This window comes from Atractosteus spatula, chromosome 8 (assembly GCF_055471065.1).
Source record: "Atractosteus spatula isolate fAtrSpa1 chromosome 8, fAtrSpa1.hap1, whole genome shotgun sequence".
Classification (NCBI taxonomy): Eukaryota; Metazoa; Chordata; class Actinopteri; order Semionotiformes; family Lepisosteidae; genus Atractosteus; species Atractosteus spatula.
In genome coordinates, this window is record NC_142713.1 from 826,912 (window position 1) to 852,516 (window position 25,605).

A 25,605-nucleotide genomic window follows, 5' to 3' on the forward strand; every position below is an offset into this window, starting at 1 on the left:
CGTGCAATGGACTTACATCCTGTCTATATCTGTGGCCCCCAGATCAAAAGTTTAAAAAAAGAAATCTGCCTCACAGCATCTTGAGATCACTGGAAACTTTCTCATGAGAGTCTTTCTCACGTCTTCTGTCTTCCTCCCACACACTCGCTCTGCTTCTATCTGTGGTTAGAAGTACAAACAGCGCTACACAGGAAGAACTGACAAACGTACAAAAGAAAGGTATAAAAAAGAAAAAAAACCTGCCTCAAGCACAGCCGAGCAGAAGAAGTGCATCAAGCTGCATCGTCTCACGGTCCAGAGCTCAAACTCAACAGACTGCAGAGCGACTCCTGCAGTTCCCCTGCTCCTGCAATCAAAGGTATTTCATTTCATCTCAACTTCATTGTCCTGCTGCTGTCCTTGGTGCCTCCTGTCCTGTTGTGAGCAAAGGGATTGTCTCTCACCTCTGCGGACAAGAGTGTTCCCCAAAGTCTTGCTCAAATCTAGGTTTTTTGTGCCGGCTTGTGATCTGCTGCCTGCCTGCTGTAAGATCCCTGATGCATCATGGTGAGTGATAAGTTGGCACACTTGGCATTAAAAGCAGGAGAAAAAGTCTATTGCTGGAGCTGTGAGGCACAAATGCTTTTCCTTCAGTCTGAATGTTTGACAGAACAGAGTTTATTCTACAACCTCCAGTATCTGAGCACCAGTGCTCATCAGAGCTCGATGTGTCTGTCTATGAACACCTTCCTCGTCGACTTCAACAGTGCTCTGTTAACAACAAGCTGCAGCAAGTGGAGTCTCTCATGTGGTGCTGAGCTGTTTCTCATGTTGACTGAAAGATGAATTTGTTAAACCACAGAGTACTCTGGGTGCAAAAGTGTCTTCTTCTCCAGCAAAACCCGTCAGAGTCAGGAGACTCAACAATCGTGTCTCTTCAGTCTCATCAGAACATTTAGTCATTTTCTCCACAACGTGTGTTTTCAGAGGTTATATTGAGCTGGTTCACAATCTCTGCTTCAACCTCTGAGCAACAGTGCAGATGTGTGACACTGGGGTCTAAATTCAACACAAGATCAGGAGTATCCGATGACACAACCCAGCATGACCGCACCTGGGGACTGTTTTAAAAATTGTGGTCCACTGTGTGGAAGAAAAACAATAAGATTTACTGAATATGATTATTAGCTTGAATTAGAGCACAACTACAGTGGTTAAGGACATTGAACTTGTCAAGCAGTGTGTGTGTAAAATGCACAATGTTTTCAGACCTCTCCTCTGTAACTTGAATGATCTGTCTGCTGTGAAGGTCTGAGCAACACTCCTCAGAGCACTAGGAAATGAAAGGTACTTGTAGTTAGATTAGAGCACAACAGCAGTGACTGAGGACAGTGAGCTGGACAAGACGTTTGCACAGTTTTATTTGAACCCCTTCCTCTGTGACTTGATCGACTGTGAGGTGTGAAGGTCTGAGCTCAGGGCATCACTGAGATCACCACACACTGAGCAAGGACTTGTGTGAGTCACTGGTCCTTATCACTGTTCGCTGTAACAGTAGTGAGAGCTCCAGCAGGATCTGAATACAAACCAGACAGCTAATTTGAGGCACGACAATCATCGCTTTCTCCCAAAACCTGTCTCTCTGTCTCAAGGGTTGTTCAATGACCTGCTACAAACACCACTGTACAGTTTTACTCATCACAATAAATAGGCAAGACAAAGGAAGGAATGGTGTTTGTTACATGCGCTGAGACAGTGCGTGGATACCTGCATGTGTTTCACACGGGCTTTGTGTCAAACGCCCCAGGAGGAGACAGAGGGCCGATGTGGAATCGGTAGGCAGCTCTCCTGTCTGGATGAGAAGACAGTTCTGTTCTCCTCTCTAGAGAGGAAAGACTTGTACCTCTGAGCTCGAGCAGAGTGTCTCCGCCGTGTGAGTGTCTGACACAGAGGTACTCGTGAGTAGAGGAAAGGATTACTGTCAGGGAAGGACGTGTTGTTCAAGGAGGCCCTCTAGAGGAGACTAAGGCAAGATAATCCTGCGCTAGGTCACACACTGTGAAATTAAAACAGCACGTTACTGTAGGTCTGTATGTGCACACGAGCTGCAAATGTATAAACGTTTCAGAAGACACAGATAACTTCTAATAACGAGAGTTTCTCTCCAGTTTTGCACTCAGTAACTCTGGAATTAAACCAAAATCATTTTTCTCTTTAACCTCTCTCTCATACAAATAAAAGCAAACACACAAACTTCCACAACATGACAATTTTCTCATGTTTTGCGAACTAAACAGTTCTATACACATATAATACCGGTGTGACTCTGTTACTGAGTTTTTACATTTATTTTCATTTTTTTAAGTTAAAAAAGATACAAAGGCAGGCTCAAGTAAAAGGAGGAGACAGAATTCCATCAACCGAACCTCTCCCACACAAATATCATCAGTGTCTTTTTGCCTTTGTGTATCTGTTTCAGGTTATCAATAAACTGTGTAAACTGGGTGTGTCCATCGTGAGCCATCAAGAAGGTCTCTCTTGCCTTTTGCTGTTCTGTTGACACTTTAATATTTTAAGAGTGAGTATAAACACTCAGTCACAACAGTTTGCTCTGTGGTGGAGGAAGTTGTGTCTTCGCTGATGGGCTGTCTGCAGGTTTCTAGGGCGAACGCTGAACTTCCCTGTGAGAATCTGATACAGCTGCCTCCTTGATGGTGATATTATGACCCATGTGGCTGTCAGGCGAGGACCCAGGTGGACTCTTGGCTTGAGTACGCCCTCAAGTGGCAGGCAGCAGACCTTCACAGGGAAAAATGTCCTCTCTGCCAGATAACTACTAATAACGGGACAGCAGGAAGAGGACTTGTTGAAATCTATTGTCTTGTCCATCTCTGGACAACTCTGTGTTTGATAATATTAACATATTTCTAAGCCATTAAATCTAGAATCAAAAGCGTGAATCGTGACCAGTAAGTGTAACAGTCCTGTTGAGGAAGAGGAGGACACGTGTGTCTCTTGTCCTCACATGATCATGTTTCTGTTTCCTGTAGGTGCTTTTGTGAGCCACAGAAACCCTGAACTTTGAAGGAGTCTGGGTGAGAGGCTGGAGCCAGGAGAGACCTCTGCGCTGTGAAGAGATGGTGGATTTCTCTTTCATCAGGGAAAAGCTGAAGATCGGAGGAGTGGTCCGCAGTGTCTCAGTGGCTGTGTTGCTGCAGATTGTGGAGCAGCTCACAGAGCTCCTGTTCTCCTGTCCCTGCAATGAGCTCAGACGGGGGTTTGTTTTCCTGTACTTTGCTGCTCCAGCTGCAGTGCTTGTACTCCTCACTGTGATCGCTGCTGGTTATCAGAAGGGGATCCTTTTCAATCCCTGTCAATGTGGACGTCCGTGTAGAAGCCCACGTGGAAGATACTGTGAAGATGGGAGCTCATTGTTCATTATGGTTCTGGAGTGTCTCTACCCAGGCCTGTGCTGGATCGTGATACTGCTGATTGATGGCAAGTACTCTGCTTGCTTCCAAGTCTCCAAGTGTAAGAATGGAACAGTAGACATGCAGGACCCAGAGTCTGTAAGATATCAATCTGTATCCAAAGTAAGTAAACCTGCTGGACAGGTGATCTCACTGTTGCTTGACTGACTTAGTTTAGAAACAGGCAATGTCACTCACTGCATATAAAACATTTCTAAAAATCATTTGCTAGACGTGTCTACATATATTTGGAATTGCATTACTAACAATCACCTTTATGAGAGTTTCAAATGCCATTCAGATTTATTGTGTATTTTCTAAAAATAAATGTCTCTATACAATTATAAGTACATCATGGCTGCAGGTTTGTACATCGACAATCTTAACAACTTTCGCCCCATCTCCAACTTACCCTTTCTCTCTAAAAGTCTAGAACGTGCTGTCACACTTCAGTTACATAACCACCTCATGACAAACACCCTTTTCGAACCCCTCCACTCTGGCTTCAGTCAGCTTCACAGCACAGAAACTGCCCTGGTCAAAGTCACCAACAATCTCCTAATAGCTTCTTATTCTGGTTCTCTTTCCATACTCATCCTTCTTGATCTCAGTGCTGCCTTTGACACTGTTGACCATAACATCTTACTTTCTCGTCTCGAGACTGTGTTTGGAGTCTCTGACACTGCCCTCAAATGGTTCAAGTCTTACCTCACTGATCGCTGTCACTTTGTCTCTCTCAATGGTACAGGTCTGAAATTGGTCTTGTCAAGTCTGGTGTCCCCCAGGGCTCAATACTGGGCCCCTTGCTCTTCAGTATTTACATGTTCCCACTTGGTCAGCTTTTAAGATCACATGGCCTCAGCTTTCATTTTTACGCTGACGATACTCAAATATACATCCATACCAAACCTGACACTGATGTGGCTGTCTCTATTCTATCTAATTGCATCTATTAATCTAATCTCTGACATAAAAATTTGGATGACTCAAAACTTCCTTCATCTTAACTGTGACAAGACTGAAGTCATGCTTATTGGCACCCCCCATCAACTTTGTAAAGCCAGTCCTGTAACCCTATCTGTAGATAGCTCTGTACTCACCTTAGAAATATCGCAAGACTACGCCCTATGCTATCATTAACTGTGGCTGAAAAGCTGATCAACATATTTGTATTCTCTCAAATTGACTACTGCAATGCTCTACTCGCTGGGGTATCTAAATCTACTCTGAACAAGCTGCAGTATGTCCAAAATTCAGCAGCCAGAATCCTGAACAGGTCTAGTGCAAGTGTTCACATTACTCCTGTCCTGGAGTCCTTGCACTGGCTTCCGGTCAAATTCCGTGTGGACTTTAAAATTCTCATGCTCACCTATAAGGCTTTACATGGCTTGGCACCTCAGTACCTGTCTGAACTATTATCGCCCTACTCCCCACCTCGCAACCTTCACTCTTCTAATTCTGCCCTCCTTACTGTCCCCCAAGCCCGTCTACATTGTATGGGTGACAGGGCCTTCTCCTGTTATTCCCCAAAGCTCTGGAGCTCTTTGCCTAAGGATATCAGAGAGTCACCTTCTCTAAACTCCTACAAATCCAGACTCAAAACCCTCTTCTTCAGAAGAGCCTTTACTGAACTGTTCCATTCTTCACCCCTCTGCTCTTCTTAATACCACCTTCCACGGTCTCCTCTGTTGTTATTGTTGTATTGTTGTAATTGTAATTGTGTCCTATCTTGTGAAATCTTCTTATTTATTGTTATTGTCATCCTGTAAAGCGCTTTGAGAAGCCACCTTTAAAGGTGCTATTTAAAATAAAGTTTATTATTATTATTATTTTTATTATTATAAGTCAACTAAAAGCGATATAATACATGTTTCTAAATCAGTTGTACTGTAAATGTACAATGTGTGATGTACAAATACCTTTAGACTGATGTGTTTTTAATTAATGTTGTGCACTGCACTGTTGATTAACTTAGGAGGTCAAAACACAATCTCCTTCACTTCCCTGTGTATAAATATCAGGTCTCTATCTCACCTACTTGTGCTCTTCAAACCCCTGTCTTCACCCCACCCACTACCAGGACAGTGGACACCTGAGAACACACACACACACACACACACACACACACACACACACATACACACACAGACACACACAGACACACACAGACACACACACACACACACACACACACACACACACACTGGAGTCTCCTCTCACTCATCTCCCTATGACACCCCTGGTTTTTCACACTGATCACAGCTCTGCAGCTCCAACACCAGAGCTTAACAGTGTCTCTCTGTTTCTCTCTTTCAGGTCAGTGGATTCGGCATTGTTCTCATTTTTGCTGTCTTTTACTTCATATATTTGATGTTGTTGTGCTGTAGAGAACCAGAAAAGAAATATAAACACAGGTACAAGAATACACTGAAGAAGGAGAGAGAGGAGAGTGTCAGGAAGTTTGCAGAAGAACGTGCCAAGCATGAGGTCAGACTGATCGAAGAGATACTGTATGAACAGAATACAAATGAACCCAGACAGACTCAAAATAAACCCATACACTTTAGTCCAGAGGTAGTAACTAGACTGCTTGAATATCAAATTCTCTGCACCTCTGAAACCACGTTCCCTTTACCCTGCTCCTACTTTCTGAACCTGCAACTGATCAGAACCCGTGATAAACACTGTGCCCTAATGCTGAGCTTTTACCCTCTCACAGAACAAAGCCCAGTCAATGGGCAGAACCCTGACTCCTCTCAGACCCTAAGACTGCCTTTAGACCAGGTCCTAACTCCAAGAGTAACCCGTACTGTTGACACTAACCTGACTGTAACCCTTACCTTTAACACTGACCCCACACTGACACTGAGCTTAAAATCTTCCAAACGTGAAAACTGCACCATCTATAAGAACACCTACATCTTAGAAATAACCTCTGACCCCGCACCTCAATTAAAACTCACCTCCACTGACAACCCTGTACCTGCTGGAGTCCCGACATATTCAGTAACCCTCCCTTCACCCCTCGCCAAAACCTTCTTACTGATCCGAAACACAGACAGTTCTCTAACCCTCATCTTGAATCCTGGCTCTGACACTGGACAAGATGACACAGAAGCTCATTCTCCAGGCACTGGCGGTCATACAGGTGGTCAGAGGGACAGTCAGCAGGGTGGCAGTACAAGTGGTCAGAGGGTCAGTCAGCAGGGTGGTAGTACAAGTGGTCAGAGGGACAGTCAGCAGGGTGGCAGTACAAGTGGTCAGAGGGTCAGTCAGCAGGGTGGTAGTACAAGTGGTCAGTGGGACAGTCAGCAGGGTGGCAGTACAAGTGGTCAGAGGGTCAGTCAGCAGGGTGGTAGTACAAGTGGTCAGTGGGACAGTCAGCAGGGTGGCAGTACAAGTGGTCAGAGGGACAGTCAGCAGGGTGGCAGTACAAGTGATCAGGGGGGACAGTCAGACTGACAGTCATACAGGTGGTCAGACTGACAGTGAGCCACATGAAAATATACCTCTGCTACAATCCACTCAGAGCAGTGCAGACACCCCTACCAGTCATGAATCCCAGACACCAGTATAAGTCATCAATACAGGCAATCCATAACACTGGAGTATAACACTGGACTTCAATAAAGACCATAAATACTGGTCATCAATACTGGGCAACAACATCACCTATCACCACTGGACAACATTACTACACAACATTGCTGTACGTCAATACTGTACAACAATATCGGTCATCTTTGCTGTGCACTGTATCCATCCACCAATACCAGCCACTGTGGACACTGGTGATGGTCACAAGAGAGACAGACCAGTGCACTGGACAATGATGATGTTATAATAAGCAGGTTCTGAACTTGTACAGTAAGCATAACTTCTGATCTATGACATACACCTGCCTGTAAATTATAGTATAAAAAACTCCTTATAACCTCTCTGTAGCCCTTATTATAGCAAGGCTCCTTATGACCTCTGTATAAACCTTATTATAGCAGAACTTCTTAATACACCTATATAAACTTCTTTATAACAGAGCTACCTAAAAATTTATTACAGCAATACTTTTTATTACATCTACATAAACCTCATTATATCAATGCTACTAATGACCTCTAGATACATTTGTTTAAGCAATGCTAATTAATACTTCTATATAAACTTCATTATAGCAAGGCTTCTCATGACCACTATACTGTGTGAACCGAAGTATAGCAATGTTCTATATAAACTTTATTATAGGAATTTCTCTTATTATTCTTGTGTATGAAGGAAAAATAAATGTTTAAGCAGTATTTCCCTTTCCTGTGTGAAGTGTTTTCCTCCGAAGGGCTCTCCCAGCCAGTTCTCCCAATGCTCCTTGACAGACCAGTCTGTTGTTTCTGTGGTTCTGCTGTGTTAAAGGCCCGGGAGGTGTTTCCTAACAGACTCCCATCTCTGCTGTGCTGTGTCCTCAGCTCCTCTGGGTCTTGAAAAGAGCTGAGACCCTTCCTCTCATCCTTCAGCAGGGCCTGTGTGCGAGACAGAGAGCCTCAGGAGAGAGGAGACTGGGACAGTCAAGCTCTGGGAACAGCTGCACCTTGTGGAGAGGAAGCTTCCAGGAAAGACGATCAATATTTTCTTGTTTTCTAAACTGTTTGAATTGCAAGTCAGAGCTCGTTTACAAAGACAGGTGATGAGAACAGGAGAAGTTACCATGAGCACCAGGGGGTCTGGATATGAGCACCAGGCTCCAGGCTTGCAGAGGTCTGGTGGGAGAATCGGAGCAGGAGCTCGGAGAGGCAGGGAAGATGGAAGATTCCTGGCTTCCTGCAGGGAAGGAGGTCCATCAGCAGGAATGACCAGAGATGACCAGCCCATGACTGGGCCTCCACTGGACTCAGACAGTGCAGGACAGAGCAGAGACACACTGACTCTCCCTCACTGAGACAGTGCGGGACAGAGCAGAGACACACTGACACTCCCTCACTGAGACAGTGCGGGACAGAGCAGAGACACACTGACTCTCCCTCACTGAGACAGTGCGGGACAGAGCAGAGACACACTGACTCTCCCTCATTGAGACAGTGCGGGACAGAGCAGAGACACACTGACTCTCCCTCACTGAGACAGTGCGGGACAGAGCAGAGACACACTGACTCTCCCTCACTGAGACAGTGCGGGACAGAGCAGAGACACACTGACTCTCCCTCACTGAGACAGTGCGGGACAGAGCAGAGACACACTGACACTCCCTCACTGAGACAGTGCGGGACAGAGCAGAGACACACTGACTCTCCCTCACTGAGACAGTGCGGGACAGAGCAGAGACACACTGACACTCCCTCACTGAGACAGTGCGGGACAGAGCAGAGACACACTGACACTCCCTCACTGAGACAGTGCGGGACAGAGCAGAGACACACTGACTCTCCCTCACTGAGCCAGTGCGGGACAGAGCAGAGACACACTGACACTCCCTCACTGAGACAGTGCGGGACAGAGCAGAGACACACTGACTCTCCCTCACTGAGACAGTGCGGGACAGAGCAGAGACACACTGCCACTCCCTCACTGAGACAGTGCAGGACAGAGCAGAGACACACTGACTCTCCCTCACTGAGACAGTGCGGGACAGAGCAGAGACACACTGACTCTCCCTCACTGAGACAGTGCGGGACAGAGCAGAGACACACTGACTCTCCCTCACTGAGACAGTGCGGGACAGAGCAGAGACACACTGACTCTCCCTCACTGAGACAGTGCGGGACAGAGCAGAGACACACTGACACTCCCTCACTGAGACAGTGCGGGACAGAGCAGAGACACACTGACACTCCCTCACTGAGACAGTGCGGGACAGAGCAGAGACACACTGACTCTCCCTCACTGAGCCAGTGCGGGACAGAGCAGAGACACACTGACACTCCCTCACTGAGACAGTGCGGGACAGAGCAGAGACACACTGACTCTCCCTCACTGAGACAGTGCGGGACAGAGCAGAGACACACTGCCACTCCCTCACTGAGACAGTGCGGGACAGAGCAGAGACACACTGACTCTCCCTCACTGAGACAGTGCGGGACAGAGCAGAGACACACTGACACTCCCTCACTGAGACAGTGCGGGACAGAGCAGAGACACACTGACTCTCCCTCACTGAGACAGTGCAGGACAGAGAGAGACACACTGCCACTCCCTCACTGAGACAGTGCAGGACAGAGCAGAGACACACTGACACTCCCTCACTGAGACAGTGCAGGACAGAGCAGAGACACACTGACACTCCCTCACTGAGACAGTGCGGGACAGAGCAGAGACACACTGACACTCCCTCACTGAGACAGTGCGGGACAGAGCAGAGACACACTGACTCTCCCTCACTGAGACAGTGCAGGACAGAGCAGAGACACACTGACTCTCCCTCACTGAGACAGTGCAGGACAGAGCAGAGACACACTGACTCTCCCTCACTGAGACAGTGCGGGACAGAGCGGGCAGAACAGGACAGAGCAGAGACACAAAAAAAGAAAAAAAGCAATAATATTTTTCAGATGAAAGAAAGCTGAGCTGAAAACGTACAAATAATAATATTTTTTTTGTGTGATTTGAAAGAGCTCGGGGTAGGAGACTCTCTGATATCCTTGGGGAGAGAGTTCCAGAGCTTGGGGGCGCAGCAGGAGAAGCCCTGTCACCCCTAGAGTGTGGACAGGCTTGGGGGACAGATAGGAGAGCAGAATTAGCAAAGCGAAGGCACACAGAGCCTTATAGGTGAGCATGAAGTTGACACAATCCTGACAGGAAGCCAGTGCAAGGACTCCCGGACAGGAGTAGGGTGATCACCTGCACTAGACGTGTTCAAGATTCTGGATGTTTATAATGGGATATTCAGACCTGCAGCTCTCTTGGTTACAGTAGCACTTGTAAGAGTACAGACTGTAGGAAAACAGTTAGAAGAGGGAGGGGATCCCGGGTTCGATTCCAGATGGAGGTACAGCATCTGTCTGTGTGGAGTGTGTGTGTCTTCCCAGTGTCCACATGAGTTTCCTTCAAGTTTTCTGATTATTCTGCTGCCCAAAGGCACTGGTGTCTATAAACTGTCAATGTTTGACCGTTGTATTTGAAAGATAAAAATGGGAGAAAAACTTGTTCAGTGAACTCTGTGTTCAGAAAAACAAGTTTTTCGCCAAAACTATATCTTGATCTGACCGGTGAGGATGTGTGCCAAGTTCCAGTGGGTGGGGTACGTCAGTGGTATATTGGGCTCCACTGGACAGGAGAGCAGCATCAAGCACCTGAAATAGAGAGTTTTTTTCCAGAACAGTGCAGAAGAGAAAGTCAAGACAGACTACTGAAGATCTCTTGCAGCTGATGCCATCCTGACTCTGTGACTTTGACCAGGAGTGTCTTTCTAGTCTTTACTGCTCCACTGCTCAACATCCTCCCAGCGGGACTGGACCGCTGCGGACATCAAGGATCCAGAGGTCAGGGGTTTGCAGCCTGAATCCAAAGTAAGTTCTCAAGGAGACTGGACCTTCAGCAAAGACCTGGAAACTGTTGCCACACCTGATATTAAAAGCAGAGTGAGTGTGTTGACAGGAATGGGATACAATATGTTCTCTCTTCGCTCCGAAATTGTTGAAGGACTGAACAGTGCTCATTCTGTAATCTCCAGTATCTGAGCAGCAGTGCTCACCATAATGTCTCTGAAAACCTTCCTCAGTGACTTTAACAATTCGCTGTTGACAGGGTACAGAATGTGGAGTCTCCAATGTGGGGCTATGTTAAGCAGAGCTGTTTCACTAAGCAAACAACCCTCATGTTCACTGAAACATTAACTTGTTGAGGCAGCACAGTGGTGCAGTGGCTAGCAGTATTGCCTAGCAGTCCTGGAGCCCTGGGTTCAATTGCTGTGAGAATTAGCCCAGGTGTGAGTGTGCTTGTGTGTGTCTGTGCCTGAGTCTGGGTGTGTCTGTGTGTCTGTATGTGTGTGTCTGTCCCTGAGTCTGTGTGTCCTGCGATGGACTGGCATCCCACCCATGGTGTACCCTGCCTTGCACCCATTGCTTGCTGGTATAGGCTATGGCTCCCTCATAACCATGAATTGGTTGAAGCAGTTAGCAAAATGAGGATGTATTAATCTGTTACAACATGGCGCTCCTGTGTGACAATGTGAAGAGGTAGTGCACAAGACATCTTCCTGTCCTGAAAACAAGTCATCAGAGTCATCAGACTCAGGAGACATGTCAGTTACTGTCTCTTCAGTCTCATTGGAACGTTTGGTCATTTCCGTAAGCCACAGATGTGTGGATCAAATTGTGTTGGTAAAATGTCTTTCACAGTCGCAGCAAATAGCGGGTAAGATGCAGGTACGAAGGTACTATGGTTCGCGCGCGTGTGTGTGTGCGATTTCGGGGGAGAAGGGGCAAGACAAGAAATGTACGTGACTTTGAATGCAGCTGGTAGTGGGCACCAGGCACGCCAGCACGAATGAATCAGGGACACCAGCCCTGCCCTGAGCTGTCGCTCGCAACAGAGTCATGGGCGTATGGAGAACTGGCCAACACCCGGATAACGGCACAGCACATGACCCCTCCCACCACTCCCACAAACTCTTTGCCCTCCTGCCCTCTGCAAAAACAAGATACTGCAGCGTGTGGGCCAGCTTTCTGGTCCTGATCCCCCCCACCGCTCCCGACCCGGTTCCTGGATTTTAATTCCTTTGGATGGATCGCCTGGCCATGGACTCATGCTTCTGTTTTGGTTTCCCGTTTGGACTTTGTCTTTGATCGTTCGCCCTGGACTCAATCTACCTGGACACCTGCGCACCTAGGGCACGCCCCCTGTCTCCATCCCCGTCTCCTGCATGACTGTCTCCCCCGTGTTTCCTCCCTATTCCGGATCGTGTTGTCTGCATAGGGGCCCGGAAAGAACTGTTCGTGACAGGAGCAGCTTCTTCCCGCAGGCTGGCAGACTCCTCAACACCCTGGAGTCTGCCTGCACCCCCCCAATTCCAGAACCAGGTTTAACTCCCCCCAGTGTGCGGTGTGGATTGTATGATGAATTCTTTGGACTATTCTGTAATAGTTGAATTGCACTATGTGTGTACTGCCCCTGTTGTCATTTATTAATATTAGTATTATTAGAATCGTTCTTAGTAGTGATTTGCACTAGGCGTATCCTGTCTACAATGTCTGTGTCAGTGTCCTGCCTGTATTTGCACCGTGGACCAGGAGGAACGATATTTCGTTCCCCTGTATACTTGTACAGGGCTGGACTGACAAATAAACGTGAACTTGAGCACCCAGCCAGCGGCGGACACAGACCACAACATAGCAGAGTAACAGACGCGCTGCAGTGAGTTAACTGATAGCGGAGTACAACAGTGATACTGAAAGCAGCTACACCACACACACCTCACACACTTCCCTGTACCTTAAAAGAACAGCAGCCTGTCGTTAAGAGAAGTCTGTCGTTACATTTTCTCCATTCACCGGAAGTTTCATTTCACACCTCTCTGCACCCATTCTGACTCCACACCTCCTGACTGGCCTCTCTGTCTGTCCCCTGCTCCCGCCTCTCACTCCTCCTCCCTCCCAGCCTTTGATCTCCCGCTACTGTACCTTTGCCTACTGCCCTGTCTCTCTCACACCTGAAGAAGGCTCCACGGCCGAAACGTTGTGTTCTCTTTCTTCTTTTTTTCAGCAGGGAATAAACCTGTTACTTGTTCCTTTGCAGCCTGCGCATGCTGACGCAGCTCCCCGCCTGAACTGCTACATCTTCCATTCCTTGTTGGTAAACGACAGCGTGAAGTACTGGATGTGTTACCACATCGCCCACTGCACCCCCATTCCCTCGCGAAAGGAGAAACTCAAAATATTCAAATACAGTCACCATAACTCCTTCATGAAGAAGTGGGCTTTGCTTGTTTGGCATGAAATGGATGGGCAAGACATGGGTAGCTCAGAAATCACCCAGAAGAAGTTAAGAGTTTCCACAAATACTGGACAGATACCCGTCTCTTCTGATAGAAGCAGTATAAAAACCTGAAGGAGAGCTAATACCTTCAGATCTATAATATCATCCTCCACATAGACCTTCTTATAGCAAAGCTCCCTATGACCTCTCTATATAAACATTATTATAGCAATACCTGTTATTACTTCTACAGCAACCTTATTATAGCAAAGCTCTTTATAACCACTCTATAACCCTTATTATAGCAAAGCTCCCTATGACCTCTCTATAACCCTTATTATAGCAAAGCTCCCTATGACCTCTCTATAACCCTTATTATAGCAAAGCTCCCTATGACCTCTCTATATAAACATTATTATAGCAAAGCTCCCTATGACCTCTCTATAACCCTTATTATAGCAAAGCTCCCTATGACCTCTCTATATAAACATTATTATAGCAAAGCTCTTTATAACCACTCTATAACCCTTATTATAGCAAAGCTCCCTATGACCTCTCTATAACCCTTATTATAGCAAAGCTCTTTATAACCTCTATATAACCCTTATTATAGCAAAGCTCCCTATGACCTCTCTATAACCCTTATTATAGCAAAGCTCCCTATGACCTCTCTATATAAACATTATTATAGCAAAGCTCCCTATGACCTCTCTATATAAACATTATTATAGCAAAGCTCCCTATGACCTCTCTATAACCCTTATTATAGCAAAGCTCCCTATGACCTCTCTATATAAACATTATTATAGCAAAGCTCTTTATAACCAATCTATAACCCTTATTATAGCAAAGCTCCCTATGACCTCTCTATAACCCTTATTATAGCAAAGCTCTTTATAACCTCTATATAACCCTTATTATAGCAAAGCTCCCTATGACCTCTCTATAACCCTTATTATAGCAAAGCTCCCTATGACCTCTCTATATAAACATTATTATAGCAAAGCTCCCTATGACCTCTCTATAACCCTTATTATAGCAAAGCTCCCTATGACCTCTCTATATAACCCTTATTATAGCAAAGCTCTTTATAACCTCTCTATAACCCTTATTATAGCAAAGCTCTTTATAACCTCTCTATAACCCTTATTATAGCAAAGCTCTTTATAACCTCTCTATAACCCTTATTATAGCAATACGTGTTATTACTTCCACATCAACCTTATTATAGCAAAGCATCGCGTGACCTCTATACTGTATAAGCCTTGTTGTAGCAAAGCTCCTTACGATCTCTATATGAACCTCATTACTGAAATACTACTGGACCTCTAACCTGCACTTCATGATAGCAGCCATTCTTATTACATCTTATTGAAGCTTATTATTAGCTTATTATAGCAAAGCTTCTGATCTATGAATCTCTGATCTATGAAAACCTCAGTATAACAATACTACGTATGTAAAAAGAGAAAAAATAAACTTTTAATGATCATTTCCCTTTCCTGTGTGGTGTGCTTTTCTCCAAAAGACAAACCAACATGTTGTTTCTGTTACAATGCTGTGTTAAAAAAGTGACCTTTTTACACCTCTGGCAGGTGTTTCTGAATAAACTCAGATCTCTGCAGTGCTGTGTCCTCAGTGCCTTATGTCCAGTGATGCATCTTAACCCTGCAGCCCACCGACAAAGCCCAGCCCTAGTCATTTTGCTTTTCGGTGATTTAAAGGATTAATAAATGTAGTGTTACAAATAGGGGGTTATGAAACTAGGAAATATCAGGAATAGGCCTCATGAAGTAATCAGTCAGTTAATTAATTAATCATAACCCCCAATTGCCAAGAATATAACATTTATTAATGATGACAGTGTCACACTACTGTACATGCAACAAGACAACACATCATAACAAACTGATCTGTTCAAATTAAATCTGAAGGGCACAGTACCCCCCCAGCTCGTCCTGGGCCCGAGAGCCAGTTTGCGCGACACACCTGACCTCCCCGCCAGTGAACGGCAGTCTGGGCCAGTGCCTGTCCGTCCACACGCAGCGCAGACACTCAGCCAGCGCGGGAGAAGAGTCTCTGCTCTCGTCGCTCCGCTGGCTTCCTGCCACAGAGCAGCCCGACCAGCACGGGCTCAGGAGGAGCACGCTTTTAGGTGGTTTCGTGGATTAATCAAAGGAAAGTATGCGAAGTCAGCTGATTGCAAATTGCATTTCGACAGCAACATCTCCTCAGTTCAAGAGCCAGCAGCAGTAAAGAGTTCAGTCATGTCTCAGTGGGTCAGCGCTGTGGCAGGAGTAAAGCAGCTGCTGGCAGTGATGGAGAAGTCGGAGCAGGGAGGACAGTCCAGAGCTCTTTCCCAGACAGGAGCCGTCGAGGTGTTCCTCCCAATCAAACCCTTGCTTGGCAAAGAAACCTTAATGTCTGAAGCCTTCCTGGAGGCTGGAAAAGGCAACAGAGACATTCTTCTTTTATAGTTCCAGCGTCCACATTGTACCAGATACAAACCAGCAGCTGACCGCTCCGAGACACATCGGTAGTCTCTGCCATAACCTGTTTCGGGAAACTTGAAGATTTTCAGAAGATCCGAGAGCGAGAGTGAATGATGTCCTTTCACAAAGGTACGTCCTCAGCCATCTTTCTCTGTTCTTGACCACATACAGTACAGTACCAGCTCAGCCTCAACTCCAGCTCAGCAAGCCTGACAAGAGCTTCTCCAGCAGTTTGAAATGTCAAAAATGCGACCGTCTAGACATGCTTTTGGAAATGGAGCAAAACCGAGTTCCCCATTCCTGAAATTGAGCCTCCTTCTGTCTAAATTCCCAGAATGAACAGGTAAAAGGTGCTCTTCCAGCTCTGCTGTTCCCACACGAGGAGCCCCTGTGTCCCATCATGCTCTGTGACGAAACTGAAGCAGAGATGAGGCTTGTCAAAATTCCTCCTCCTCCTGTCGCAATGTGTTGAGATGCGCTCCACAAGCGGGGCCTTTGTCACCGCCTGGCAGAGGGTGGAGGCAGCCGTCATCCCTGGAGCCACCGTATCAGGTTTCTGTGTTCGGCAGCAAATAACCTTCTTGTGATTTTATTAAAATAGAAAATATGAAAACACGTCTCAAGCTTTCTGAAACCGATTAAGTGAATTGCAGATGGAAAAGAATTACATGATTTTTTTAATTATTCAATTTTTAATTCCCAAGTTTTCAGTGCACACAACACAACACATTTCCAGGGTCTTCTGGCGTACCACGGTTTGGGAACCACTGGCTTCAACCCTGTGAAGAGGTGGTTTAACTCAGTCCGCCACTTCAGTCACCTCTAGAGGGCAGCAGCTGTTACCTTGTGCTCGCTGCGATTGAGAACAGGTTTAGTACGGCGCTGCGGACCAAGCACAGCGCCAAAGTTCGTTGCAATAGGTCTTAAGGTGGAGCACAAGTTTAAACCGCAGCTGCCTACTAAGCACGGGTTGAACTCCTGTTAGTACGCTGCTTTCAGTTCGTTGCAATTGACCCAGAGAGCTCACAGGGTCTAGGAAGTGTGAGTTTTGTGTGAAAAACGGGCAGAGCGGCTGAGAGAGGAAACAGTGCGCGTTTTTTCACTTACTCTCCTCTTTCTCCCCGTCTGTCTCTCCCTCTCCCTCCTGCAGGCTCGTAGGCATCTGACCTGCACTCGCCTCGGGGGCGGGGGCATTATTTAACACGAGCCGGGGTCAGGGGTCACTCGGGTGTTTCTTTTTCTGTTTCCCTCTCTCTCGCTCCTTAACGCTGAGATCTGAACAATTTAACGGGGGACTCTGCCCCCTCCCCCAATTCTGATCCTGGGATGTTGGGTACCCCCTCCATTCCGCGGGGTCCTGCTCCAGCCGAGCGCTGTGAAGAAACTGAGCTGATAACAGGAGACACTACACCTCCCTCCTACACGCGTCCCCCGCTTCACCTGCGAATCATCGTCCACAGTGCTCCAGGGGCTCCTTGGATGAGTTAAGGAGTCGGTTAATTAACGGGCTGCGGCAGATATGGGGGTCCCCTAAGGCTTTGACCCCCCCGTACCCCTAGACTGAAGCCCCAGCCTGGGCGGGGCAGGAGCGTGAGTCAGTGAGCCAATTAACAGCCGCCGTTAATTACCATGGTTACACCATGGCGGGGTGTAACGCTTACGGCCGACAGGCACTGTGTAAGAGCCGGCTTACCAGAGCAGGTGACGTCACCGCCCTTCCCTGTGATAGCAGGACCACAGCTACTGGGCTGTAGAGAGATCTCTCTTTAGCTCACCGGGCTGGTTCCCTGCTGCGTGACGCGGGAGTCCCGGGTTCGAGCCCCTGACGGTGGGGGGCCGACCAAATGTGGCAAGGGTGCCCGCCTGAGCCCCCGTTGCGTTACAGTATTGGACCCCTGGCCTGTACCCATTGTCACGGTCGTCGTCCCTCCTCTAGAGGGCGCTCCGACCTTTTCATTATTAGTTTCATTATTACGTGATCCTGACTCCTGTTTAACCCGTCACGATATCAGTTATGTTTATTATGTTAAAAGAGAAGAGAGAAAACGCAACGTTTCGGCTGTGGAATCTGTTTCTTCACACCTGAAGAAGTCACCACGGTTGAAATGTTCTGTTTCTTTTCTTCTCTTTTCAGCAGGGAGCAAACCTTTACTTGTTCCTCAACACGCTGTCCACCTGTTCCAACAGCAAGATCCAGGAGATGTGCAGCAGGACAGGTCCAATACGAGCTACACTCAGTGTAGACATGGCTGTATTACAAGAGCAGTGTTCACCCAAATCACTTGAAAGAAACAGATCGATCACCCTTCTTGTTAATAACTGGCTCCATCCCTCTGCTCTCCTCCCACTGAGAGCTGGTGTGTGAGAGAGGACTGGTGCATCATCCAGGTGGGGGTGGAGGGGATCCCCAGGAGCTGTGAGGAGCTCGGAGTGGGGTATGCAGACAGGTGCTGCTGTACTGTATATAAGGAATTACTATTATTGATTATTAATAAGCCACCATAGCCTGGATCAGCCCGTTTACAAGTGAGCAGAGAGACTTCCTGCCCCAGAGCCTGGAAAAGAAACTCTGACACATTTACTCATCGCCTGTAAACAGTAAAAACAAAACTATTGAGGATAGAGTTGCAGAAACGTTGTCTTTATGCATTTGAATATGAATGTTAGATTGAAACAGTTTGAAATGTCATACTTTGCGCGATGTAAGATGGAAAAAACATTTATTTATAATGAATCTGTTAGTACTACTAGATAGATCTCATATTCATAAAACACAGAGTTGAAGGTCTCAACTCTGCTCCTCCGTCAGTGCTAATAGTGGAAATGCATTATCACTCGACATCCATTAAAAACTTGAGAAACAGCAGTGATGTCTGTAAAAAATAACATGGTGTTCCGACTTGTAATTACCTCTGGCAGAGGCTTGTTTTGTGATTTTTTTCTTCCCTTATTTTTTAGGATACCTTTTCTCCTTTTTATTAATGCAAGTCAAAAGTTTGAAAAAACAAAACACCTGTTGCTGTGACACCATCTGGTGGAGAACCTCATGTCTGAGAGCACAGCACTGTAAACTCCAACCGAATATCTTATAACAATACAGTAGAACAGTCTGTTACAATAGGAGCTACAGTCCCAGTACAGTAGAACAGTCCTGTTACAATAGGAGCTACAGTCCAGTACAGTAGGACAGTCTGTTACAGTAGGAGCTACAGTCCCAGTACAGTAGAACAGTCCTGTTACAATAGGAGCTACAGTCCCAGTACAGTAGGACAGTCCTGTTACAATAGGAGCTACAGTCCCAGTGCAGTAGAACAGTCTGTTACAATAGGAGCTACAGTCCTAGTACAGTAGAACAGTCTGTTACAATAGGAGCTACAGTCCCAGTATAGTAGGACAGTCCTGTTACAATAGGAGCTACAGTCCCAGTACAGTAGGACAGTCCTGTTACAATAGGAGCTACAGTCCCAGTCCAGTAGAACAGTCTGTTACAGTAGGAGCTACAGTCCAAGTCCAGTAGGACAGTCCTGTTACAATAGGAGCTACAGTCCCAGTGCAGTAGAACAGTCTGTTACAATAGGAGCTACAGTCCCAGTACAGTAGAACAGTCTGTTACAATAGGAGCTACAGTCCCAGTCCAGTAGGACAGTCCTGTTACAATAGGAGCTACAGTCCCAGTCCAGTAGAACAGTCCTGTTACAATAGGAGCTACAGTCCCAGTCCAGTAGAACAGTCTGTTACAGTAGGAGCTACAGTCCCAGTCCAGTAGAACAGTCTGTTACAATAGGAGCTACAGTCCCAGTACAGTAGAACAGTCTGTTACAGTAGGAGCTACAGTCCCAGTACAGTAGAACAGTCTGTTACAATAAGAGCTACAGTCCCAGTACAGTAGGACAGTCTGTTACAATAGGAGCTACAGTCCAGTACAGTAGGACAGTCTGTTACAGTAGGAGCTACAGTCCCAGTACAGTAGAACAGTCTGTTACAATAGGAGCTACAGTCCCAGTGCAGTAGACAGTCCTGTTACAATAGGAGCTACAGTCCCAGTGCAGTAGAACAGTCTGTTACAATAGGAGCTACAGTCCCAGTGCAGTAGAACAGTCCTGTTACAATAGGAGCTACAGTCCCAGTACAGTAGAACAGTCTGTTACAGTAGGAGCTACAGTCCCAGTACAGTAGGACAGTCTGTTACAGTAGGAGCTACAGTCCAGTACAGTAGAACAGTCGGTTACAATAGGAGCTACAGTCCAGTACAGTAGAACAGTCTATGGTTGGCATACCTGATCTGATGATTTAACTAACAGCATTATTTTAATACTCTTTCTAGGCTCCAAAGTGCTTTATAGGTAATCATGCCTTTGGTATTGTGAATGTTTTAAGCAAACAACAGTAGAAGACACTACAGAAAATACTCCAATGTCTAGGAAAGCAATTAACTTTCCCACTTGGACCAGAACCCAGAAGAAACCAGTCCCTCTCGGACCTACTTCTCTCTAGCAGTGGGCTGCTGACCAGTCCCATCTTCCTGTTCTGGGGACTAAAGCAATCTGGAACTGAGAACTGAGAGAACAGAGCTGCTTTCTCTCTTGTCTTGGCTACATAAGGCAGCAGGACGCAGGTCAGGAGGTGAAGGCTGTGATCGAGAGTCAAAGAAGGAAAGCTGTGGTTTGGGGGGGATCTGTGGGTCAGACTGTGAACTGAAAGTGAAAGAGCTTGTGCGTGTGTTTGCGTATTTGTGTGCATTAGGGCTTCCCTGAAAAGGGGCAGCAGAGCGTGCAGCTTGTACAGCTCTTAAAGGCATTGTGGTTGAGGACGTGACTGAGACCAGGTATAGCAGACACCTGAGTCACATCACCAAACCAAGAACCTCATGGTTTGACGATACATTGGAGGGTCGTGTCAGGAAGGAAATTAAATAGTGACAGGTTGTCCAAAACTCTTAACTACATCCAGACCTAACATACTGTACGTAGTAAGAGGCGCTACATTTGTGAAAAATGCTATTGGTAATGTCTCTCACCATTAAAATCTGCTACTTTTTAGGAAATGTTTAGCTCAGGTACACACTTGCCTGAATAATCCAGATTTTGTCTCCATACAGCATTGAATATAATCGTAACAAAAACCTGGCTTTGAGCTTGATGTAAGTGACATTAGGACTCTAAACTGAAAACTGTTCTACAGTTGGTTTATCCATTTTCTGAATGCTTTACCCCATTAAGGGTCACAGGAGAGCTGGAGTCTATCCCAGCCAGCAAAAGGTACAGATGGACAGTGGTCACCTCCCTCCCCAGAGAATCTTCCTTACTGTCTGCTGCAGAAGCACACTGGGGTGGGGGAGAGGCACAGAGCTGTGAGTAGCCAGCTTGGATTGATATGGTGGGGAAGAAGAAGCATGACATTATAATTTGACCGCCCTCCAACCTGCTGTTAAATAACACCGTCAAGTACAGGTCCTGTTTGACAAACAGCACGTGATCTTACTCTGGGCTGAGACAGCAAGTCCCTCCCCCCCTGCTCGTTCCTGTCCTCTGGAGCTGTAGCACTTGCCATCGATCAGCCCACCTCCGTGCTGGACAGACCTAATCTGAGCCAGTGTGGTCACATGCTAGCACAAACGTTATAGTCCGCGTGAAGCAGTGAGACAGGACGATAGTTTTGTTTCTTTTTTAATTAATTAAAATAACATGAATATACAGTATAGTGGTGTTCACATCCCTCCACAGAGAATCGTCCTTAATGTCTGTATGTATCATGTCAAGTAAAATGAGGCCTCATCAGCCTCTTTGTGTGATCATTTGACTTGCTTTGCTGCCTCAATTTAAAGTTCCATAAAGCCATGAAGTGTTCACGTCCATTAAGCCTTCTTCTCAAACTCTCCTTGTACTTCTGAGTCCAGTGGAGGCCCAGTCATGGGCTGGTCATCTCTGGTCATTCCTGCTGATGGACCTCCTTCCCTGCAGAAAGCCAGGAACCTTCCATCTTCCCTGCCTCTCCGAGCTCCTGCTCCGATTCTCCCTCCAGACCTCTGCAAGCCTGGAGCCTGGTGCTCATATCCAGACCCCCTGGTGCTCATGGTAACTTCTCCTGTTCTCATCACCTGTCTTTGTAAACGAGCTCTGACTTGCAATTCAAACAGTTTAGAAAACAAGAAAATATTGATCGTCTTTCCTGGAAGCTTCCTCTCCACAAGGTGCAGCTGTTCCCAGAGCTTGACTGTCCCAGTCTCCTCTCTCCTGAGGCTCTCTGTCTCGCACACAGGCCCTGCTGAAGGATGAGAGGAAGGGTCTCAGCTCTTTTCAAGACCCAGAGGAGCTGAGGACACAGCACAGCAGAGATGGGAGTCTGTTAGGAAACACCTCCCGGGCCTTTAACACAGCAGAACCACAGAAACAACAGACTGGTCTGTCAAGGAGCATTGGGAGAACTGGCTGGGAGAGCCCTTCGGAGGAAAACACTTCACACAGGAAAGGGAAATACTGCTTAAACATTTATTTTTCCTTCATACACAAGAATAATAAGAGACATTACTATAATAAAGTCTATATAGAACATTGCTATACTTCGGTTCACACAGTATAGTGGTCATGAGAAGCCTTGCTATAATGAAGTTTATATAGAAGTATTAATTAGCATTGCTTAAACAAATGTATCTAGAGGTCATTAATAGCATTGATATAATGAGGTTTATGTAGATGTAATAAAAAGTATTGCTGTAATAAATTTTTAGGTAGCTCTGTTATAAAGAAGTTTATATAGGTGTATTAAAAAGTTCTGCTATAATAAGGTTTATACAGAGGTCATAAGGAGCCTTGCTATAATAAGGGCTACAGAGAGGTTATAAGGAGTTTTTTTATACTATACTTTACAGGCAGGTTTATGTCATAGATCAGAAGTTATGCTTACTGTACAAGTTCAGAACCTGCTTATTATAACATCATCATTGTCCAGTGCACTGGTCTGTCTCTCTTGTGACCATCACCAGTGTCCACAGTGGCTGGTATTGGTGGATGGATACAGTGCACAGCAAAGATGACCGATATTGTTGTACAGTATTGACGTACAGCAATGTTGTGTAGTATTGTTGTCCAGTGGTGATAGGTGATGTTGTTGCCCAGTATTGATGACCAGTATTTATGGTCTTTATTGATATCCAGTGTTATACTCCAGTGTTGTGGATTGCCTGTATTGATGACTTATACTGGTGTCTGGGATTCATGACTGGTATGGGTGTCTGCACTGCTCTGAGTGGATTGTAGCAGAGGTATATTTTCATGTGGCTCACTGTCAGTCTGACCACCTGTATGACTGTCAGTCTGACTGTCCCTCTGATCACTTGTACTGCCACCCTGCTGACTGTCCCTCTGACCACCTGTATGACCGCCAGTGCCTGGAGAATGAGCTTCTGTGTCATCTTGTCCAGTGTCAGAGTCAGGATTCAAGATGAGGGTTAGAGAACTGTCTGTGTTTCGGATCAGTAAGAAGGTTTTGGCGAGGGGTGAAGGGAGGGTTACTGAATATGTCGGGACTCCAGCAGGTACAGGGTTGTCAGTGGAGGTGAGTTTTAATTGAGGTTCAGGGTCAGAGGTTATTTCTAAGATGTAGGTGTTCTTATAGATGGTGCAGTTTTCACGTTTGGAAGATTTTAAGCTCAGTGTCAGTGTGGAGTCAGTGTTAAAGGTAAGGGTTACAGTCAGGTTAGTGTCAACAGTACGGGTTACTCTAGGAGTTAGGACCTGGTCGAAAGGCAGTCTTAGGGTCTGAAAGGAGTCAGGTTTCTGCCCATTGACTGGGCTTTGTTCTGTGAGAGGGTAAAGGCTCAGCATTAGGGCACAGTGTTTATCACGGGTTCTGATCAGTTGCAGGTTCAGAAAGTAGGAGCAGGGTAAAGGGAACTTGGTTTTAGAGGTGCAGAGAATTTGATATTCCAGCAGTCTAGTAACTACCTCTGGACTAAAGTGTATGGGTTTATTTTGAGTCTGTCTGGGTTCATTTTTATTCTGTTCATACAGTATCTCTTCGATCAGTCTGACCTCATGCTTGGCACACTCTTCTGCAAACTTCCTGACACTCTCCTCTCTCTCCTTCCTCTGTGTCTTCTTGTACCTGTGTTTATATTTCTGTTCTGGTGTTTTATAGCACAAAAACATCAAAAATGCTAAGTATACGAGAGCACAAATGAGAACAATGATGAATCCCCAGACCTAAAAGAAAAGGAAACAAACAGAGAGACACTGATAAGCTCTGGTGTTGGAGCTGCAGAGCTGTGATCAGTCTGGGAAACAGAGGGGTGTCGTAGGGAGATGATGTCAGAGTGAGAGGAGACTCCAGTGCGTGCGTGTGTGTGTGTGTGTGTGTTGTGTGGTTCTCAGGTGTCCAGTGTCCTGGTAGTGGGTGGGGTGAAGACAGGGGTTTGAAGAGCACAAGTAGGTGAGATAGAGACCTGATATTTATACACAGGGAAGTGGAGGAGATTGTGTTTTGACCTCCTAAGTTAATCAACAGTGCAGTGCACAACATTAATTAAAAACACGTCAGTCTAAAGGTATTTGTACATCACACATCACTCACTGTTTACAGTACATCTGAATTAGAAACAAGTATTATATCTCTTTTAGTTGACTTACAGTATGTACAAACCTGCAGCCATGATGTCTCATAATTGTATAGAGACGTTTATTTTTAGAAAATAGCACACAATAAATCTGAATTGCATTTGAAACTCTCATAAAGGTGATTGTTAGTAATGCAATTCCAAATATATGTAGACACGTCTAGCAAATGATTTTTAGAAATGTTTTATATGCAGTGAGTGACATTGTCTGTTTCTAAACTAAGTCAGTCAAGCAACAGTGAGATCACCTGTCCAGCAGGTTTACTTACTTTGGATACAGCTTGATATTTCATACCCTCAGCATCATTGATGTCTACTGTTCCATTCTTACACTTGGAGACTTGGAAGCAAGCAGAGTGCTTGCCATCAATCAGCAGTATCACGATCCAGCACAAGGCCGGGTAGAGACACTTCAGAATCAGAAAGAACAATGAGCTCCCATCATCACAGGAGCTCCCATCTTCACAGTATCTTCCACACAGACTTCCACATGGGCTTTTACACGGACGTCCACATGGGCTTTTACACGGACGTCCACATGGGCTTTTACACGGACGTCCACATGGGCTTTTACACGGACGTCCACATGGGCTTCCACACGGACGTCCACATTGACACGGATTGAAAAGGATCCTCTTCTGACAGCCAGCAGCGATCACAGTGAGGACTACAAGCGCTGCAGCTGGAGCAGCGAAGTACAGGGCAGCGAATGTCTTGTGTAAATCGCAGGGACAGGAGAACAGGAGCTCTGTGAGCTGCTCCACAATCTGCAGCAACACAGCCACGGAGACACTGCGGACCACTCCTCCGATCTTCGGCTTCTCCCTGAGGAAAGAGAAATCCACCATCTCTTCACAGCGCAGAGGTCTCTCCTGGCTCCAGCCTCTCACCCAGACTCCTTCAGGGTTCAGGGTTTCTGTGGCTCACAAAAGCACCTACAGGAAACAGAAACATGATCATGTGAGGACAAGAGACACGTGTCCTCCTCTTCCTCAACAGGACTGTTACACTTACTGGTCACGATTCACGCTTTTGATTCTAGATTTTACTTCTTAGAAATAAGCATTACATATTAAATCTATATCTACAAAGGTTGGACAAAAGAAAATCCACAGTGAGTTTGAATAAGATGGACAAGACAATAGATTTCAACGAG

The 25,605-nt window shown here is 46.1% G+C and overlaps 1 protein-coding gene across 2 annotated transcripts; it reads left to right on the plus strand.

Moving 5' to 3' along the window:
* The first annotated feature begins 252 nt into the window (after positions 1-252).
* On the plus strand, positions 253-9,842 carry LOC148828969 (uncharacterized). Of its 2 annotated transcripts, XM_088923335.1 has the most exons (3): positions 253-358; positions 3,030-3,572; positions 5,766-6,985. In XM_088923335.1, the coding sequence occupies exons 2-3, from the start codon at positions 3,117-3,119 to the stop codon at positions 6,909-6,911; spliced, it is 1,602 nt and encodes a 533-aa protein (XP_088779461.1). In that variant the 5' UTR covers positions 253-358; positions 3,030-3,116; the 3' UTR covers positions 6,912-6,985. The 2 variants fall into 2 exon arrangements, 1 of the variants encoding a protein (XP_088779461.1); XR_016091470.1 differs by lacking the exons at positions 253-358; positions 5,766-6,985 and adding an exon at positions 7,955-9,842.
* Positions 9,843-25,605: the final 15,763 nt, after the last annotated feature.